The 21,243-nt window shown below is 40.6% G+C and overlaps 1 protein-coding gene across 1 annotated transcript in view; it reads left to right on the top strand.

Moving 5' to 3' along the window:
- The window catches only part of SORL1 (sortilin related receptor 1), a 217,857-nt gene that overhangs the window by 128,852 nt on the left and 67,762 nt on the right, over positions 1–21,243 (top strand). Inside the window, exons 19-21 of the mRNA XM_043991946.1 lie at positions 1,301–1,392; positions 2,761–3,007; positions 3,951–4,089. Coding sequence (XP_043847881.1) covers positions 1,301–1,392; positions 2,761–3,007; positions 3,951–4,089 — 478 coding nt within the window. The remainder of the gene's footprint in view (positions 1–1,300; positions 1,393–2,760; positions 3,008–3,950; positions 4,090–21,243) is intronic.

The following is a 21,243-nucleotide window of genomic DNA, read 5'->3' as shown; positions in this document are numbered from 1 at the left end:
TACTCCATGTTCTCTGTCAGCACTTTTGTACTCTGCCTCTACCACCATCACTCATCACCTTCCCTTTGTTGGAGGGTCATGATTTACAAATTTATCACCCAGTCCAGATCCTGGTAGCAGTTACCTACCAACCCCCAGCACCTACCTACCCTCCCTCCCTCCTTTTCTTCCTCCTTCCTCCCTCCTTCCCTCCCTCACTCCCTCCCTTCCTTCCTTTTCCTCATCCCTCCTTCCCTCCCTTGCTCCCTTTATCCCTTCCTTCTTTCCTTCCTTCCTTCCTTCCTTCCTTCCTTCCTTCCTTCCTTCCTTCCTTCCTTCCTTCCTTCCTTCCTTCCTTCCTTCCTTCCTTCCTTCCTTCCTTCTCTTCCTTCCTTCCTTCCCTCCTTCTCTCCTTCCTCCCTCCCTGCCTCCCCCCCCTCTCTCTCTTCCCCTCCTTCCCCTCTCTCTCCTTCTCTCCTCCCTCCCATGCCTTAGTTATAGCCTTTATCCCAACTGTCACCCTCCTCCTAGGAAGGGGAACAAGCATTTATTAAGTACCTACTATGTGCCAGGCACTGTATTACATACTTTATAGATATCTCACTTGATCCTTGCAACAATCCAGTAGAATATGGGCTGTTATTATCCTCATTTCACAGTTGAGGAAACTGATGCAGACAGATTAAGTGACTTGTCCCCAGGGTTAAGCAGCTAGTAGGTGTTTGAGGCCAGGTTCAGCTCAGGTCTTCCTGACTCCTGGCCTGCAGGCCTAGCTTTCTATCTGCTATACCATCTAGGGAATTTCAACCCACTTAATGATGCTTTCTCAAGAACCTTGACTTTCCAGTTCCCCAGGCTACTCGGTTGCCATGACCTGCTCCTCTATTCCCTCTCATCCCCTTGATCTTGTCATTACCAATAAGTGTTCCCTTTCTGTATTTGCGAACTCTGAAATCCCTTTATCTGATCATAATCATGTGACTCTGGGTGTGCCTTCAGTGTGCTGGGTTCTGGCACTGCAAAGATTGGTGTGACCCAGAACAGAATAGTAACTGCTACAACTCTTCCTCTGCCTTCCACCTCTTAACCATGTCCTTCATTCTCATTATGATCACCATTCCATCCGTCTCTGAGTTATTTCCCAGGCTATCACCCCTTGCCCTCTCTTCCTGTCTTAATCTCCACTTCTTGGACTCTATTATCCCATTTTTCATACTGTTTCTAAGAAATGTTATTATTTTTAATGTAGGGTAGAAATGCTGCAATAATCATAGCCCTTTAGGAAATACATTCATCTGAAGTTTACGTATCTTTCCCTTAGGTGGCCAATCCAGATGGAGATTTTCGACTTACTATAGTCAATTCCTCTTTGCTTGATCGACCCAGGGCTTTGGCCCTCGTCCCCAAAGAAGGGTAAGTTTCCAGTTCTAATGGTGAAAGACATTGTGTGGTCACTTTGAGTGATCTTCGGTAGATGCATCCATCTTGACATGAAAACTACTAGAATAAGCAAGATATTTTATCTGTCTCAGTTCTGTGGCTAGAGATGATTTCTAAATTGGAATCATTTGGAATGACAGAAAATGACATAGTTCCTAGGGTTACAGATTTTGGACTAGAAAAGAACTTAGAGGTCTAGCCCTCTCATTTTACAGATTAGGAAACTAAGGTGATTGAAGAAGAGTGACTACTTACACAGAGTCACCCAGCTGGTAAATGTCCAAGGCAAGATTTACACCCAAGCCTATTGCTCTAGCTACTCTACCACAGTTAATAGTCTTGGCCAAGGGGCAGCTAGGTGGTGCAGTGGATAAAGCACCAGTCCTGGATTCAGAAGGACCTGAGTTCAAGTCTGGATTCAGACACTTGACACTTACTAGCTGTGTGACCCTGGGCAAGTCATTTAACACTCATTGCCCTGCAAAAAAGAAAAAGAAAAAAACAAAATAGTCTGGCTAAGTGACCTCTATTCCCTCTTTATTTATGAACTTTAAAATTTGCCCTGTAGTCCAGGTGTCTTGTATCTGATTAGATTAACATTAGAAAAGGTAAAATTTGGAGGAACTTTAGACAGTAAATTAACTCTCAGTTATCTGTGGTTTATTTACTCTTTGTGTGTATACACCCAATACATATATGTATATGCATACACATACGTTCAATAAAAAAATTTAAATACCAGTATGTCTTTTCCTAACCACCTAGCATGTCTAGACTCTCTGCCCTTTCTTCTAGCTGGAGAGTGTTCAGGAAATGCCAAGCCATTTTACTGAAGGAAAAGATAATTAGGAGCCTGACTCTGAGGCAGAACACACACACACACACACACACACACACACACACACACACACACACACACACTTCATATCAAAGCCAAAGAAATTGTTTTGGATTAGTCTCTCCATCATACCACTCTCATAGCACTGCAGGTAGTCTTCGTTTCAAATATAAATGAGGTAACATTTATATAGCACCTTGAGATTTGCCTAGTGTTTTACATATATTATCTCACTGGATCCTCACAATGATCCTGTGAGTTGGGTGCCATTATTATTCCCATTTTACGGATGAGGAAATTCAGCCTAAGAAATGGTAAGTAAATATCTGAGGGATGATTTGAACTCAAGCATTCCTAACTTGTAGGTCCAGCACTTCATCCACCTAGCTGCTTATATGTGGCAGGCTTTTTCTTCAGGAACTTTTATCTCCATTGTGTCAGGAATTAAGGGCCCATGTTCTTGGTTCTAATGAGGATGTTCTCTTATGTGGGTTTGAAACCAGGTTGATGTTTTGGACTGATTGGGGTGACCTGAAGCCTGGAATTTATCGGGCCAACATGGATGGATCCTCCATCTATCGTATTGTTTCCGAGGATGTAAAGTGGCCCAATGGCATCTCGGTAGATGATGATTGGATCTACTGGACAGATGCATATCTGGACTGCATTGAGCGCATCAACTTCAATGGCCAGCAACGCTCTGTTATCCTGGACAGCCTGCCTCACCCCTATGCAATCGCCGTCTTTAAGGTGCGTGTGTGGATTTTCCCATTGTTGGGCAGACAAGTACTTTACATAGGTTATAGGGACCTGAGGTCTTTGTGTCTTCAATGGGGTTGTGAATCTACCATTCGGGTCACTTTAAGTCTGTGATCTTTAATTGCTAAAATTTGGATTATGTGTGAATTTGGGGCAGCTGATTCAGGTCCTTTCCAGAATTTGACCCTTTCCCTAGTAGGTTAGCAATGTGACGTGACAAAAGACAGAGATGCTGGAGCATTGATCAGGCCATCACGGCTCCCCTCTACCTTGCCCGTCTGCCTGCTACCTTGACACTCATTACTAGCAGGTCTCTAGGGCACAACACACTTTTCCTTGAAACAAGAACCACTCACCTGTTTGTAGTATCTTAAGGTTTAAAAAAAATCACTTTTCTTACCAAAAAACAAAACCAAAAAAGCCATGAGGTCCGTAGTGTAAGTAATGTTATTTTATTATTATCCACATTTCACAGGCAGGAGATGAAAGCTGCTAGTGACCCCACAGCTAGATGGGATCGGAGGGAGGACCCAAGGCTTCTCCTGAGTCTTGCCCGCTGCTCTTTCCACTCCCATGTTGCCCATCCCTTGTAGCAGTTGGTGGGTTGAAGTCTGGGGATGAAAAAGGAAACAGGCTGCCATGGTATCATGCCTACTGTTTTTTGCCCAGACATGTGAAGGTGCATCTGGTGGATTTAGTTGCTTCCATCTTTAGTGTGCCAAGAGCTTGGAGCAGCATGACAGACTCTTGCTCTCCAGGGCCAGATTAAGTACTTCTTTTGCCCAATATCAGAGGTCCACTGTGAACTGGACAGCGTGCTTGGCTCTGTCTTGACTGGGAGGAGGTAAGAGAGGGAAAAAGAAAGACAGACTGAGCCCAGGATATCAGGAACCTTGAGGCATAATGGACTAAGGAGTCATATTGTCCTTTTCAGAATGAAATCTACTGGGACGATTGGTCACAACTCAGCATCTTCCGAGCTTCCAAGTACAGTGGGTCCCAGATGGAGATTTTGGTGAGCCAGCTCACAGGCCTGATGGACATGAAGATTTTCTACAGGGGGAAAACTACAGGTAAGGCAGAGGTTTCTTTGTCTCCTGTTCAGAAGCTTTCCCCAGAGTGGGGCTGGCTGCGGGCAGTTTTTTTTCACCTGAGCAGTAAAAGCCAATGTGCATTTTCAGTTGTCACGACAACATACACATTATTTAATTCCTCCCTAATGACATCTTAATTTCTCTTTTAATGATGTACAAACATCTGGAAAACAGCATGATCTTGCCTCTCTGGTTTGCTGGAGTTGGGTGGATAATTATACCCTCCTCCTGCCCTTCACCCCTTTCTGATTGGTTGGGGACGCAGCTGGCCAAGTCTCAGCATGTGGCTCATCCCAGTGGGTGGTGACAGTTATGCAAAGTGACATCAGGAGAGGATCAGGCACCAGTTGTTAGTGGTCCTGGTCAGGTGCTGTGTTGTAAGCCCTACACTCTCCTTTGCGGCGGCTTCTCCAGGCCTTTTTGGGGGCATGAGCTCCTTTTCAATCCTATAAAATTTTGGGGCCCTGGAGAAGGTATTGAATTCTAGGGATTGTCGATGGTGATGCCAGTAATGGTGACAGCTTGAGCCAGTATGACATAGCAGAAGGACTGCTAGATTTGGACTTGGGTTCGAATCCTAGTTACCATACTTAAATGATAGGATTTAAGCTAGGATGACCTTTGAGGTCATAGAGTTAGAGCTACAAGGAGCCTCATGGTATAGAGATGAGGAAATTGAGAGGTGGTTTGCCTAGAGTCATTCGTCAAGTAAGTGGTCAAACCAGGATTCACACTTAGACCCTTTGACTCAAATTCAGCACTCTTTCTTCTATTCCCACCTGTATTTTACAGACAAAGTGTTGGTTTTTTAATTGATAAAAATGTTGATATCTTTTCTTTCCATGTCACCCTCACTTTGTTATATGTTAGTCTTCCCTCCTCTATGCATTGTGCCATCCCTTGTAACAAAGAATTTCTTAATGAGGGGGGATAAGCAGTCTAGTAAAATTAACCAGTATAATTGTATATGATGGTATACGTAGTGTTCTACACCTGTAGTAACCCACCTCTGCAAAGACGGGTGAGAAGTACATCCCACATGTCTTTTTGGATCCTGGGTTGGTTGTTATAATCACACTGGATTGTTTTCTTTATGTTTTTGTTCTTTCTATTTACATTATTCTAGTTGTATATATTGCTTTTCTAGTTTTGCCTACTTCACTTTGTATCAATTTATGTCTCTCCATGAATCTCTATTTTTTTTACGATCATCATTTCCTTTAGTGTAACATTCCGTTATGTTCACATGCCACAATTTGTTTAGTCACAAATTCTGTTCTCAGCCTTATTTTTTATTTGACTTCCCTTTAGTGAGCTCTATATTCTAGCTAACCTCGACCTATAGCTGTACCATGATCCCATCCTGTTTTCTCCTACTTCTTTGTATTCATGTAGGCTATTTCTAGTGCTGGAAACACACCTTTCCACATCTTTGCTTGTTGTGAATGTTTTTTGTTGTTTAGTATTTTTCAGTTGTGTCCAACTCTTTGTGACCCGCATTTGGGGTTTTCTTTCTCCAGCTCATTTGACAGATGAGGAAACTGAGGCAATCAGGGTTAAGTGACCTGCCCAGGGTCACACAGTGTCTGGGGCTGGATTTGAACCATGAAGATAAGTCTATCTGACTCCAGGCCTATAAATGTTAGGTGTGTGGTTTCTGCCTTTCTTTAGGATGATGGGGTAGTCAAGATCAGCAGTGTAGCCTGAGTTGTATCTCAGTGATCTTATCACTCTGGACTATTATTTTTGCTAATACATTGGGTCTCTGCTACTGGAAGGTACCAAGTGTTTCTGTTTCACAGTGTAGAAAACTCCTGGGGAGGAAGATGCAGAAGACAGGGCATTCGATGCCATGAGCGCCTTGTGATGTGGGTCAGGGCATTGGAGGAAATATACAAAAAAGTGAGCATGGAAGAGACTGAGGGAATTCTCTTCCTGGGACCTGGATGCTGATGTGGGTCTGATTCTTGCTGATGTGGCCAGATTCATCCATAGGCAGCTGAGTGTCTGCAGGCTTTCCCCTGCAGACACTCCTGTTCTGTCTCCTTAAGTGTGCCCCCTAAATGCCTCCTCCAGAAGATAGCTCAGCTGCTAGCTGTGTATTTCTGGTTCTTTAGCCTTCCCTGGTTTTTGTGCGAAAAAAGTCTTTCTTGATTTATCTGAATGGGAAACATCTCTCTGCCCATCAGAATCTTTTTCGTGCTTTGTTTCTATCCCATCTTTGCTCCTATCATCACATTCTGTCTTGAATCGTACTTAGTTTTTTATATACCTCTTCCTTCCTCTTACATTGAGACACCTTGCCTTCAGGGAATGGTTTTCAGTTTTATATTTCCCAAGAGTACAGTGTCTTTCACACATAGCTTGGAAATGTTTGAATTTTTAAGAGAATTATATTATCTTTAGTAGCCAGGAAGACTTCAGATTAATTCATCAGATTATCCATACCAGAAATGTGAGATCAGAGTGGATGGGACAAATGGCTCATACCTTTACTTTCACTTGAAATGCTGCCCAACCTCTTCACTTCCTTTGTAGAACATACCCACTCTCAGTTCAGACTTCATTTTCTCCATGAAGCCTTTGCTGGCTAAGATCCAAAGTGATCTCTCTTTCCTTTGCACCTGTGACAAAACTGTCATCCAAATTTGTCTGCTTTCTTTACTCCCCTGTACCCTTAGCTGTCTTTATATGTCTTACTTCCCACATAGCTTATCAGCTCATTAAGGTTAGGATGTATACTTCTCTGTGGTTCCTCCTTGGCTTTTTTTATTGAATGATTTTTTTTTTGGTATTTGTAAATGTGCTGAGTACATGGTATATGCCCCATAAATAAGGGATGGATTCAGTTAGTGAATAAAAGTTATATGATGACCCCAAGGAAGCAGTTCACAAAAAGGTGTAGACTGGATGGGAACTAAAGTCTTTGAAAGCCAGCCCTACATGAAGTATCTTTGTTATCACCACCATATCCCTGACCTCCCCGAAACTTATTGAGTATTTAATGTGTGTTAGGGGCAGGGGAGCTAAAGAAATATAACATCTTTGGCAAGTCACAACATCTCTAGGTCTCAGTTACCTCACCCAGTTCATTAGGGAATGAGATAAGATGACTTCTAGGGTCTTCTTCCAGGCCTGGGACCAAAGGTCAAACCTGTTTAAGAGCACAGGGCTTAAGACTTTTTAAAGTCACTAGAACCAGAGGAAGCTAAGTGGTGCAGTTGATAAAGTACTGGCCCTGGATTCAGGAGGACCTGGGTTCAAATCTGACCCCAGACACTTCATGTTTACTAGCTGTGTGACCCTGGGCAAGTCACTTAACCCTCATTGTCCTGCAAAACAAACAAACAAATAAATAAAAATAAAATCACTAGAACCCTGTATATATTATTTTGAAATCATGGAAAAAGGATAAAGTGGTAAAGTTTGCTTTTGTGGCATAGTCTTTGAAATTGAGAAAAACTGTCCCCTTACAGGAGTGAAGATGAGAGTGTAGCTAGAAGTCAGAAGAGACAAGCACTGGGTTCAGGCATCCTTCACACAAGCTTAAAATAATATATATTTTTAAAATATGGTGATTTCACAACAGCTTCTAGTGCCCAACTTCATTTGCAAAATACTTTGTGGAACCCACTGAGTTCCTTGGAATGACATTTGGATGACCCTACTTCTCAAAAATGTTGCCTAATCTTAACTGGATGCTGTATATCCTGGGATGTTCATCAAAAGCAGAACGAGTAATGAAAAAATAGAAGTGATATGACTAGCTGTGTTTCTGAGAAGTATATTGTTCTCTGAGTTCTATTGTTCACTCACATTCTCTAAAAAAATAACTTCTTATTCTAAAAATATACTTATTGATCTTCTGAGAACTTAATTACTGAACTTCTGTACACGTTGCACTCTCCAAGTCAGTGAATTCTTTTTTAAAAAATTGTCTTTTTTAATCTTTATATCACTTTCATTTCCCACCACATACCTCCCTTCTCTCCCACGCATCAAATTAATCCCTTAAGGCAAAGAAGAACAATAAAAGAGGAACTAAAAAACAGTTCAGCAAAACCAACCTGTACAACAATCAAGGAGTCCTCCATACCGATAGCCTTCCTCTTCTACAAAGAATGGAGAGAGGTTCTTTTTTTTTTTCTTAGTGAGGCAATTGGGGTTAAGTGACTTGCCCAGGGTCACATAGCTAGTTAAGTGTTAAGTGTCTGAGGCTGGATTTGAACTCAGGTACTCCTGACTCCAGGGCCAGTGCTCTATCCACTGCGCCACCTAGCTGCCCCGAGAGGTTCATTTTTATAGCTCTACTTTGGTGCAAGGCTTGGCCATTATAATTAGTATGTTCAGTTTTTATTTTGTTGTTGCTATTACTATTTACCTTATTGAAGTCATGAATGCAATTTTCCTTGTTCTGCTAACCTCATTTTGTGTCAGTTTATGATTTCCCATGTTTCTCTATCCATCATGATCATCATTTCTTATGCTATGATAATATTCTATTACACTGATGTACCACAATTTGTTTAGCCAGTCTTCTAGTTGGTGGAGGTCTATTTTGTTTCTAGTTCTTGGCTACTACTTTAAAAATGCTGCCACATATATTTTCATGTATACTGAGCCTTTTTATCTTTGACTTCTTTGGGATATATGCCTATCAGTAAGATCTCTTTCTTAGCATGATTCCAAATTACATTCCAGAATGGTTGGACTAATTAATTCACAGCTTCACTGAATATTAGTATGTTCCCTGTCCGAAATCTTTCCAACGTTAACTGTTCTCATCTTTTGTCATCTTTTCTAATTTGCTGGATGTGAGGTGAATCTCAGAGTTGTTTTGTTTTATGTGTCTCTCATTATTAGTGATTTGGAACTGTCTTTCATATACTTGTTAGTAGTTTGTATTTCTTTTGAGAACTATTTATTTTTTCATGAGAGGCACTGTGGTATGATAGAGATAGACAAAGAATTGGCTTCAGAACCAGGAAGTTCAAGTCCTATCTCTGACACAAAGTCACATGATCTAGTAGGTAGTCTAGGCCAAAGCTTCTTAAACTGTGGGTCGTCACCCCACATGAGGTGGAAATTTGGTGACAGTAAAAGGTTACGTATACCTATTTTACATACCGATGTAGCTGGGGTTGCTTAAAAATTTCTTGGGTGAAAAGGGGTCAAGAGTGAAAGAAGTTTAAGAAGCCCTGGTCTAGGCAACCCTGTAAGACTAAGTTGAAGAGGAAGTGATGAATTGTTTTGATAGAGGGAATTTCCTCATTCAGTAGTTGCCAATACCAGTTAAATCATAGGCCCAGCCCCTATTCTTATTAATGTCCATTGAGCATTTATTCATTTGGGTAATGGCTCTTATGCATTTATATTAGTTTTAATATATCTTTGATATCATCCTCTTATCAGAAATATTTGATGCAAAAGATTTTCTTTTCCGGTTAATAACTTCCTTTCTTATCCTGTGGATTTTGTTCATGTAAAGCATTTTATGTGAAGAAAATTATTTTATCTTTTGTGATCACCTCTGTCCTTTGGTGAAGAAATTTTCCCCTTGACATAAGTGTAAAAAATACCTGATTTGGTTCTCTTCTATTTTTTTTTTAATGGTGTGACTTTTACTATACAGGTCATATATACATATTGAGCTTATTGTGATATATGTTGTAAGCTGTTGGACTAAGCCTAATTTTTGCCAAACTCCATTTCAAGTGTTCATAGCAATTCTTTTAAAATAGGAACTTCTTCTGGAAGCCATTTGTGTTCTTGAATTAATTGAATACTGTTAAGTGAGTTTACTTGGTTTTGATTCTTCTTTATGTAGTCTATACCACTGATCTACTTTTAAAATTTATTAACTGTGCTAAGTAGTTTTGGTGATTACTGCTTTCTAATATAATTGAAGGTCTGGGAGTGCTCTTCTCTCATCCTTATATTTGGTCATCAGTTTCCTTGAGAGTCTATACCTTCTGTTACTCCAAATGAAATGTGTTCTTATTTTTTTCCATCCTTTGTAATTTGATTGGTAATGTACTAAATCTGTAAATTAATTTAGTTGGTATTGTAATTTTGTTATATTGAACACTTAGCATGAACAGTGAATGTTGTTCCAAGTTATTTAAGCCATTCTTTATTCCTTTAAATGATGTTTTATAATTGTATCTATACAAGTTTTGAGGGTGCTTTGGTAAATTGTCTCCTTGATTTTTTATGCATTTTGTAGTTATTTTGAATAAGACTTCCTTTTTACTATTTCTTGCTGGATATTATTATTGCTACATAGTAAAGCTGTTGATTTTTATGGGTTTGTTGTATAACCTACTACTTTACTGTAGATATTGTTTATTTCTCTGTTGATTCTTTAGAGTTTTCTGAGTGCACCATCAGTTTTCCAGTAATTGTGGATAATTTTATGTCCTCTTTGACCATGTTTATACCTTTAATTTTCTTGACATATTGTTATCACTAGCATTTCTAGAACTATGTTAGATAAGTGGAGAATAGGAGTATCCTTGCTTTATACCTGCATTTATTGAGAAGACATCTAATGTTTTTTTCACTACACATGTTAGCTTTTGGTTTTAGCTGTTTTGCTGCCATAAAAAAGGTCCTTCTCTGCCTGCCTCGTAGGGCCCAGAGAAGTTAAAGTGACAGGTCTAAGGTCACGCTTTCTATAATGCTGTGACCTTGGGCAAGTCACTGAACTTCTTTGGCCTGAGTTTCCACAGCTGGAAAATAGGGATAATAATACTTGCACTACCTGCTTCCCAGGACTGTAAGGAAAGTGCATTCTAAGCTTTCAAGTACTATGTGAACAGAAGCTATTAAATCCTGGATTGAGGAAAGATTGAGGACTGCCACTTCTCAATGTGCTCCCATCTGGGCATCCTGGCAGACTTTGAAGATCCAACATGGCAGCCAGCAACCATCCTGGGAAAATGTCAGGTAAGGCTTTGAGATCTGGCAATAGATCTTAAAATGCTGGATGCTCACTGGGGCCCTTTAAGAGTCTTTTCAGGGGCAGCTAGGTGGCGCAGTACATAGAGCACTGTTCCTGGAGTCAGGAGGACCTGAGTTCAAATCCGGCCTCAGACACTTGACACTTACTAGCCATGTGACCCTGGGCAAGTCACTTGACCCAGTTGCTTCACAGAAAAAAAAAAGTCTTTTCAATGAAAGTCCTCTTTCTTACTTGCCTTTTGTAGACCCAGAAAAGAACTGGAAGGGACCTGAAAGTTCAGCTAGTCCAGATTTTTCTTTTTGTGGTTAAGGAAAGTAAGGCCTTGAGAGCTGGATTGACTTGGTCAAAGTCATGAAGCTCTCAAGTGGCAAAGCCAGGGTTCAGTCCCAAGCCATATGTGAGGCCTTATGAGGTAGCTAAGTAGCACAATGAATAGAGTATAGAACTCAGGTCAGGAAGACTTGAATACAAATCCTGCCTCAGATATTTATTATCTATGTGAACTTGGGGAAGTCACTTAACCTCTGCCTGCCTCGATTTCCTCATCTGTCAAATAGGGATGATAATAATAACAACACATTTCTCACAAGGTTGTTGTGAAGAGAAAATGGGATAATATATGTGAAGCACTTTGCAAACCAGAGGATGATATAAATACCATTTTATTATTATTATTATTTAATTTTAATCATAACTCCCAAGTCCAGTGCCCTTTTCACTACACTATCCTCCCTTACCTTGACCTTTGTTTGTCCATCACATATTGTTGATTCAAGAGGGAAACATCAGGATAGATGCTCCAGAGAGCATCTCTATTTAAAAATTCCCCCCCCCCAATATCTCAAGATTAAATGTCATCTTGGGTCTGTTGAACTAACCTTTATTGAAAAACTTTTTACAGTTCTTGGTTTGAACTAGGATGTGGCTCTTGATTTGTGTTCCAAGTTTTGGTTGGGGTAACAGGAAAATTGAAAGGATGAGGACAGCAGGGCCACACACCAGCATAGTGTGTTATAGTTTTCAAATCAACATGAGCTCATTAATTTATAAGCTCATGGACTTGGAGCATTTTAGATCTGAAAGGAACCTTCAAAGAGTGTTTGGTTCAGAATGATCTCAGTTGATCACATTAAATCTTGTGTCTGCAAGCTCTTTGAAGACTGCAGGGAGCCATCCAAAGTTTCACAGCATCACAGCACATCATGGTAGCAGAGGCCTGCATTAAGAGCTAGTAGATAGGGGGCAGCTAGGTGGCGCAGTGGTTAAAGTGCTGGCCCTGGATTCAGGAGTACCTGAGTTCAAATCTGGCCTCAGACACTTGATACTTACTAGCTGTGTGACCCTGGGCAAGTCACTTAACTCCCATTGCCCTGCAAAAAAAAAAAAAAAAGAGCTAGTAGATGCTTGATCCAGGGCTGGACCCTCACTGCAGCCTCAGTGAATAGTCCCTCAGTGATCTCTTTGGCATATGATAGAAGATTAATTCATGATAATAATAATATAATAATTGTTAGCATTTATGTAGAGCTTTAAAGTTTGCAAAGGATTTTACGTATGTTAACTCACTTGCTCCTCACAACAATCCTGTGAGGCAGGGGCTATTATTATCTCCATTTTACACATGAGGAAACTGAAGCTGAGATAGGTGAAGGCACTTGTCCAGGGTCAACTCATAAGTGTTTGAAGCAGGATTTGAACTCAGGTGTTCCTGATTCCGAGTCCCACACCTGTCTGCTGTACCACCCAGCTGCCTCTTGTCCTCCTTGTCCACAATGAGCTTATAAGTTTTGTAAAAGAAGCTGGTGTTTGCTTCCTGTTCAAATTATCCAGTGATCCCTTCTCTCTCCTCACTTGGCCTTTTAGAACCCCTGGCTTCCTTTAAGGCTCAGCTGAAGTGCCACCTTCTGCAGGAGGCTTTTTACCATTTCCCCAGGTTGCTAGTCCCTTTTCCTCTAAGGTTACCTTCCATCTACTCTGTCTGTATCTTGTATATATGTACATATTGTCTCCTCTGTTAGAATGTAAGCTTTAAGATGGTTAGGGACCGTTTTGTTTATTCCTTGTAAGTGCAGAATAAATGCTTGCCGATCGCGTATTCTCCTTTCCTCTTGACTTATCTGGGCGCGTGTGGTGCCCCCCCCCCACTAGTGTGTAAGCTCCTTGAGGGTAGGCACAATCTCTGTATCCCAAACCCCTCACATGGTGCTTAGCATATGATCAGCACTTAATGTATTCAATTCAACACAACATTTATTATCCCTATTCCTTTGTTGCTCTTGATGATTTTGTTTTTTGTTTCTGTTTTTGTTTTTTCGGGGCAGTGAGGATTAAGCCACTTCCCCAGGGTCACACAGCTAGTAAGTGTCAAGTGTCTGAGGTCAGATTTAAACTCAGGTCCTCCTGAATCCAGGGCCTGTGCTTTATCCACTGTGCCCCCTAGCTGCTCCTGATGATTTTTTTAATGGAAGAATTTAATCTATCATGGTCTTCTTGACAGAAAAGCTGTAGACCTGTTGATGGGTATGGAAGGTATAGTGTAGAGTCAGAAATTTACCTCGAAAATTCCTTCTTTCCTTTAAAACCACTTGACTTCAGATTTCATCAGACATACCATGAAAAGCATGGAGTCTGGATGGCCGTAGAAGGATTTCTCTCTGAATACTCTAGCCTTAGTTAGACAATGGCAGACACAGGCTGGATGCTTCCCAGATGGGCAATGAAGGATGTAAAATAAAGGGTTGGTGGGGGAGCCCCAAATGGGCCTGGTGAAAACACTCTTAGGCTCTGTTTCATGATCTTGTTAAGCTCTCTTTAAACATCATAGGGGGTGAAAGCATTAAGTAGTTCCTGAACAAGGGAAATCTCTGAAAGGCGATTTATTACACAGAGGATGGTGACCAGCTGTTCACCATCTCCCTCAAAACAGAGCAAAAGGAAATGGGCTAACAAAGTAGTAGCGGGAGAGTTTTAGAGTTAGAAATAAGGAAAAGCATTCTCATAGCGGGGTTGCAAGATTCAGTTTACTGAGGGAACTTGTGGAATATCATTCCTGAGGTACCTTTAAAACCCAAACACATTCCATCAATCTGGGCCAAGTTCAGTTGCGGGGAGAGGACAGCCATTTCCAGGCAGTAGCTGCTGACTCAGAAGTCATTGGGAGCGGGAAGATGGAGAGGAAAAAAATGAAAGCTTGACAAATACACTGAGTCATCTTACCCATCACCACAGGGCTTACTTAGAGCTTGGCTTTGGCCCAACATAGAAGGATGGGGAAGAGCAAATTTCCATGGATGACCCAAGGTCAGAATGGCCTGGATTTCCTTCTGATGTATGGCACAAACTGCCCACGGACATGGAGAGGACACGGCACTGTGCACCTCTGGATCTTTTCTGATTCCAAAGCTCTGACATGTGTATAAGTGGGATTCACGTGTGCTTGATGAGACTACAAGACTGTCTCCAGGTGCTCTCTGACTTAACCTGAGAGATGCACAGCAATTGTAGGAGGCTATGGGAAAAAAATTAAAAACAAACAAAAAACCCCTTCCCATTGATCTTTAAGGATGGGCATGGGGGGTATATGATTGGAAATCTGCTTCTTAGTTCATATACTGAATCCTGAAGTCCCCCTCTGATGTGGGATGGCATGATCTTCCCAGTGAGCGGAGGAGCAGAATCCAGGGATTCTGTCTCATCCATAAAAGCAAATCTTCCATCTCCCATGTAAATGTTCAGGATGGGTTTGACACGTATTTGGCAGGCAGGCTTTTAGGTACCCTTGTTCAGATGAAGTCTGAGGTCTTTGAGTTCCCTACTTCTCTGATGACCTAATATAAAAAGTTCCAGCACTGCTCAGACGCCATTATTTATGGTGTGATCTAAGAAAAGGTTGCTGAGGGAGTTGGTAGAATGCACTTATGCCAACTCTGGAGGTAGTGCAAGCCTGCGTTTCTCACATTGGGTGTGATTTCCTCTTTATGCTGGAGAAAGCAAACTTGGATTGCATTAAGGCAGCAATTCTCAGATCCCTGGGGGGAGGGGAGGGTTGCAGAGGGTGTCCCTGAGACCCTTTCAAGGAGGGCCCTCAAGGTCAAAACTATTTTCATAATAATATTAAGATGTTTTAATTTCTATTGTTAAGGGTTAAAATTCTAGCTAGTCTGTCTAAAATATCTAATGAGTGGTCGCCAATAAATTATAAGCTTTAGCAAGAGTTAGACTTTTAAGCATTTATTAAGGAGAATAAGAATTTGGTAAAGAGAGAGAAAAAGGCCTAGATTCCTATCTATTAAAGGGAGAGCACATTTCTAGCTCCCTTCTCCGCCAGAGTCCAGAGGAAAGAGCGCGAGACTGAGCGCCAGTCTCCTTCCTCCTCCCACTAGCCCGCGTCACTTCCTGACTCCTGGTCTTGCCCTCAAAGACCTTCCCTTCATGGGCAGAACTCTTCTACAGTAAGTATCCAGCAGGTGGTGTTATTCCAATCGTTACAGTCCCCCCTGTTGTTCCTCAAGAAACAAAATGTTTCCTTGACGGAACAGTAAAAAGAATATAATAACTATTGCTAACTAATAATATGTGAACAACAATATAGAAAAGGGAGAGGAAAGTTTTGTCCAGAGGGGCGATTTTTTTTTTTGTCCTCATGAACCGACGCTTTGACATTAGTCTTGCAAAGGGAGGGCCTCTGCAGAGAATACATGTTACAGATGGTGTATATTATAACAGAAAGAGAAAAAAACAACAAATCAAAACTGTTCATTTAAAGTCTCTGAAAGTCTTTTCTCAGATGTCCTCTAGGTGTAGTCGTAGAATGGAAGTCTTTTCAGGGGTTGATGTGTGGATGCTGGTAATCAGCCAGGAAAATTTCCTACAAAATTGAGCTTAATACAACTTTAAAATAGCTTTGTCAATAATCAAATCAAACAATGAAAGTTCTCAAAAACATGTCTAAGGGAATTCATAATCTTAGTTGTTACACATGAAACATATAATAAAACAAAAATTGAAACATTCTTTAAAATTATAATATTACTATAGTCCCCCCTTATGGAGGGTAATTGAGAAGACAATTGCTGTGATATTAATTTTTTAAAATAATTTTTATCTTTGTTTCATCACTTTTTGCATCATCTGCCTAATTATCCTCATGCCATTATGAGAAATTAGAAAATCTAATATAATTGGTAACAGGTGTCAAGGCCAAATTCAACACTGTTATTTATCATGACACCTGAGATAATTATGGGGGTTACCATAAAAGAACAGAGAAATGATGGGATATGAGCATTCCCACACTTGAGCAATATGTACTGTCCATGCAGTATGCCAGGCTTAAAATAGATGGATGGAATATATGTCCATGCCACCGAACATATTGGAGGAAACTGAGTCAGACTTAATCAGATGCATGGGATTGAGATGTCCATGGCATCAGGCATATAGGAGGGAGCATAGAAGCCAGGTGTAGAAGTGAGATGGGTGGGATGAATACTTCCAGCCATCTGTACAATATTGTGGGGAAAAATAAAATAAAATATTAAACCAAGAGAATCCAACCTCAACATTTGTCAAAAGCCGTTCCCTCGGCCATACCTTGACTTCATGCATGTCTCCCCTCATGTGACAGTTCAGTGTCTGCTCTTGCATGTATTCCTCTTGTGATTGGATGGCATCTTGGCCAACTGGCATCTGATAACTCAGAATAAAGGCAATTAATGTCTTAAATGATAAGTTCCCATAATCCAAGTCTCATATGGATTTAAAAATTGAGGATAATAAATGATTGCAAAAAATGTGAATACATCTTGACTCAGAATATAATATATAATTATGCAACAATTTCAAATAATACCTTTTTTTTTACTTAGTATACAATTACTTTTGTGAAAAATATGAACATATTTAAATATAAGTTAAAGCACAACAGAATCTCAAAGAAAACTTTTTTTTTTGAAAAAAAAGAAAACTTTTACAAATGTTCCCCTCTTTTTTTTTTTTTTTTGGAATATGTTTATCAAAAATAATACTTCTAGAATCAATTTATACTTGCCATGGCAACCAATTTGCCAGGGAAATGCTTTAAAGAGTTTGATCAAATAATCAGTTGAGAAAAAATAACAAACACAAACAACTCAGAATATGGGAGCACAATACTCCTAGAATTAACATTGTATTATGAAATCAAAACCATCTTGCAATGTTTCAAAATTAGAGATGAATAAATAGAAAAAAATACACATGGAACAATAAAAGACAATGAAATTCAAACTAGGGAAATCTAAATGAATATGAACTTAATATTAATAAGAGTATTATAAAATATAAACTTGATCACATGACTAAAAAGTTTTTACAAATATTCTCCTTGTTTTAAAAACTAAGTATAAGACACAATCTCAAAAGCATGAAAATCTCTATGAAAATAAACCCATACCATTAATTTCAAAATGTAGATGTAATAGCATAGAAATCCTATGTAACCTCTGAACTGATACTATCACTCTGAGTGAATTCAGAACACTTTTGATTCCGATATCTAAAATCCCCAATACTCATATCAATACCTTGCTGCTTACTTCTACATTTCTGTAAAATATATATACTTCCATGGCAAAAGAAGCGGAGTCTTGAACTATGGTGATGATTGTCATTCTTATTCAGCTTAAGTTTTTCTTCTTTAACCCCTCTATATTGTCTGTCAGTCTTTTCACCATACAAATGCTTTATAAGATTACTAATTAAAGACAAAAGCAGGTTAGCAAAATTATGAACAAAACGAGCATATCTGGAATTTAAAGGGTTTTCTAAGGTTGTCTCAGAAGCACAGCCAGGCTGGGGAAGGGCTGAGCCTGAAGCTGCAAATGTAGTTAGAGAAAGTTGAGCATGCGCATTAGATCTTTGGACTTCCCGGGCAGGGGAAGCAATGGGCTTGGCCATGGGGGGAGTAGAGGGTGGGGTCTGGAGAGGAGGGGAGGGACCAGCACAATTTGAATCAGACTTGATTTTGAACTCAGGCCTGGATTCCTCTTCCCCCACTTTGCCTCCAGGTGCTAGGGGATTAAAAGCTTCTAGAGGGTGGGTCATTGCCTCCAGGCATGCAAAATTAGAGCAACAATTAGTGTTAGAACTGGGAAAAGCTGTGGGAATCTCTTTAGGTTTCTCTGAAAAAGCATGGTTGGGAGAGGGAGAGATATTTCCTTGTGTGAGTAAGTTGCTGGCTCTTTTAACAAAAATAAAAAGAAAAATAGAAAATCCACAAAAACAAAGCATTAACATGATCTTATCTCCCATTTGTCTGGTTAAACAGACTAAAATCAAAAATAGGATAATTAGGGAGTTTAAAAGGTCCATTTGAAAAAAATTTAAAGGAAAACACAGCCAGTACGCCAGTACTTAGCAGTTAAAGGGAGAGGGAGGGGAAATTTCTTACCCAACCAGAAGATCAGAAGACTGAAGTTTAGCTTTCCTCTTCGTGGTCAGCCATCTGTTAAGGGTTAAAATTCTAGCTAGTCTGTCTAAAATATCTAATGAGTGGTCGCCAATAAATTATAAGCTTTAGCAAGAGTTAGACTTTTAAGCATTTATTAAGGAGAATAAGAATTTGGTAAAGAGAGAGAAAAAGGCCTAGATTCCTATCTATTAAAGGGAGAGCACATTTCTAGCTCCCTTCTCCGCCAGAGTCCAGAGGAAAGAGCGCGAGACTGAGCGCCAGTCTCCTCCTTCCTCCTCCCACTAGCCCGCGTCACTTCCTGACTCCTGGTCTTGCCCTCAAAGACCTTCCCTTCATGGGCAGAACTCTTCTACAGTAAGTATCCAGCAGGTGGTGTTATTCCAATCGTTACACTATAATATGCTAAATATTGATAGATATATCCAAAGGTTTTAGAACTGCTATAGTACAGAGGGTGGTTGTATATAGCAACCTTTCCTTAGATCATACTAGAAATAACAACATTCAAGAAGTACTAGAATTGTTTGCGTTAAGTCGTCAGGGAAGCAGAGAGCCCAAAGACCATGGACTTCATCTGGTTTGGGGGAGGAAGGGCAGTGAGTAAAATCTGTTGTTGCCTTTTATAGGCTCTGATCTGGAAGTACAACAGAAGTTAGAATAGTCATGTCAGTGGCCAACTTCTGAGCCTGACAATAACCTTGTGAGGTAGGTAGCATAGAACTTATTAGCCCCATTTTTTAGACAAGCAAACTAAGGTTTAAATAGTCTGAGGTCTCATGACTCATGTTGGAGGCAGGACCTTAACCTGCTTTTCTCACCGTGCCATCCTGGTGCAGTTTATCTTGGATATCAGTCCCTTATCAGAGACATTTGATGCAAAATCCCTCCTCCCCCCCACCATTGATAATTTCCCTTCTTAACTTAGTTGCATTAATTTTGCTAACCAAAAAGCTTTCCATTTCACAGTCCGACCCTGAAAAGAGACTTCTTTGTTATCTCTGAAAAGTAGTCATTTGGTCTCAGCTCAAAGACCACCAGTGATGGTAGGTCTCCCGAGGGACCGCAATTTATTTTGGGCAGTTTGGTTTTTAAGGAGGTTTCTCTACTTCTATTGAACCTAAATCTGCCTTTCTCTAATGTCCCCCTACTCATCTTTATTCTGCCCTCTGGCGTCAAGCAGAATAGGACTGTTTCCTATTTCATGACATAGCCTTTCAAATCTTTGAAGACAGCTCGTCTGACCCTCCCTGTGTCCTCTCTCTCTCTCTCTCTCTCTCTCTCTCTCTCTCTCTCTCTCTCTCTCTCTCTCTCTCTCTCTCTCTCTCTCTCTCTCTCTCTCTCTTGGGTGAGGCAATTAGGGTCAAGTGATTTGCCTAGGGTCACACAGCTAGTAAGTGTTAAGTGTCTGAGGCTGGATCTGAACTCAGGTCCTCTTGAATCCAGGGCCACTTCTCCATCCACTTCGCCACCTAGCTGCCCCTGTGGCCTCTCTTTTCAAAGCTGAATAGCCCCTCACTCCTAGGGCAGGAGATACCTTCATGATCCTGGTGGTGCTCCTGGGGACCTACTTCTGCTCATCTGGACACTGATGAAAATATAGCTGGCTTCCAGACCTTCACAGGAATGGCTGATAAGAACAGAATGCAACCTCTCTCATCCCATGCAGCCCAAGCTTATAGGAGCCTTTTTTGGGTTCCCTGCCACAGTATTGATGCCTATTGAGCCTGGTACAGATTCATCATTTTGAGCTGATAGCCCGCTAATGTCATCAGTTTATTTTCATATCACCTGGGCATACCATACCCTTTTTTAAAATTAAAATTTATTTTTTTAATAAAAAATTTATTTCTCTCCTACTTCTCTCCCCATTGAAAAAAATAAAATGAAGCTATTGTAACAACTATGCAGTATCAAACAAAACAAATTCCTGCATTCACTATGTCCATAAAATATATGTGTTTCAGTTTGCTCCCCAAATAATTCACCTTTCAGTTCTTTAGAATCATGGAAGATGCTCAAGGTTATGGCTTGTTCCTTAGCTCCTCCCTGAGGTCACAGTGGGAAAATTCATGTGGTCAAAACATAGCATTCAGTCAACCAGCACTCATTTACTAAGTACTGTCTCTTTCTAAGCATCATTCCACACAGTTAGAACATAACAACAGGTGTGTTGTTATGGCCATCCTGAAATAACCAAGCAGACAACCTTCCAGTGACAGTCAGCCCAAACCTAGGACCCTTCTGGCTTAGTAGCAAACTGAAGATGTTGCCACCTCTGCTGGCATCTGGTTGCCAGTATAGCTCATCCTGGTTCAGAATCATTTCCCATTCATAGACTAGCAGGCTGCCTACTGTTACTTTAGGGGACGCCAAGAACAGTGTACGATTCTTAATAAAAAAGACTCTGAGTTTGAGTCCTCATCGACTTCCACTTGCTACTGGTGTGATAGTGGACAAGTGCTCTTGGAGTTTCAGATAACTAATCAGTAAAATGAGGGGGTTGGGATATATAATCTGTGAGGATTTTCCAGCTTTTAAATCCTGTGGATCTAAATGTGCGCTTGAATCCTAGTTCTATGACCTTTTGTAAATCATTAAAAGTATATGGGCCAGGGGCAGCTAGATGGCGCAGTGGATAGAGCACCGGCCCTGGAGTCAGGAGTACCTGAGTTCAAATCCGGCCTCAGATACTTAACACTTACTAGCTGTGTGACCCTGG

Source organism: Dromiciops gliroides, chromosome 3 (assembly GCF_019393635.1).
Source record: "Dromiciops gliroides isolate mDroGli1 chromosome 3, mDroGli1.pri, whole genome shotgun sequence".
Lineage (NCBI taxonomy): Eukaryota > Metazoa > Chordata > Mammalia > Microbiotheria > Microbiotheriidae > Dromiciops > Dromiciops gliroides.
The sequence above is the reverse complement of the archived record's forward strand: the minus strand, read 5'-3'. Positions and strand labels throughout refer to the sequence as shown.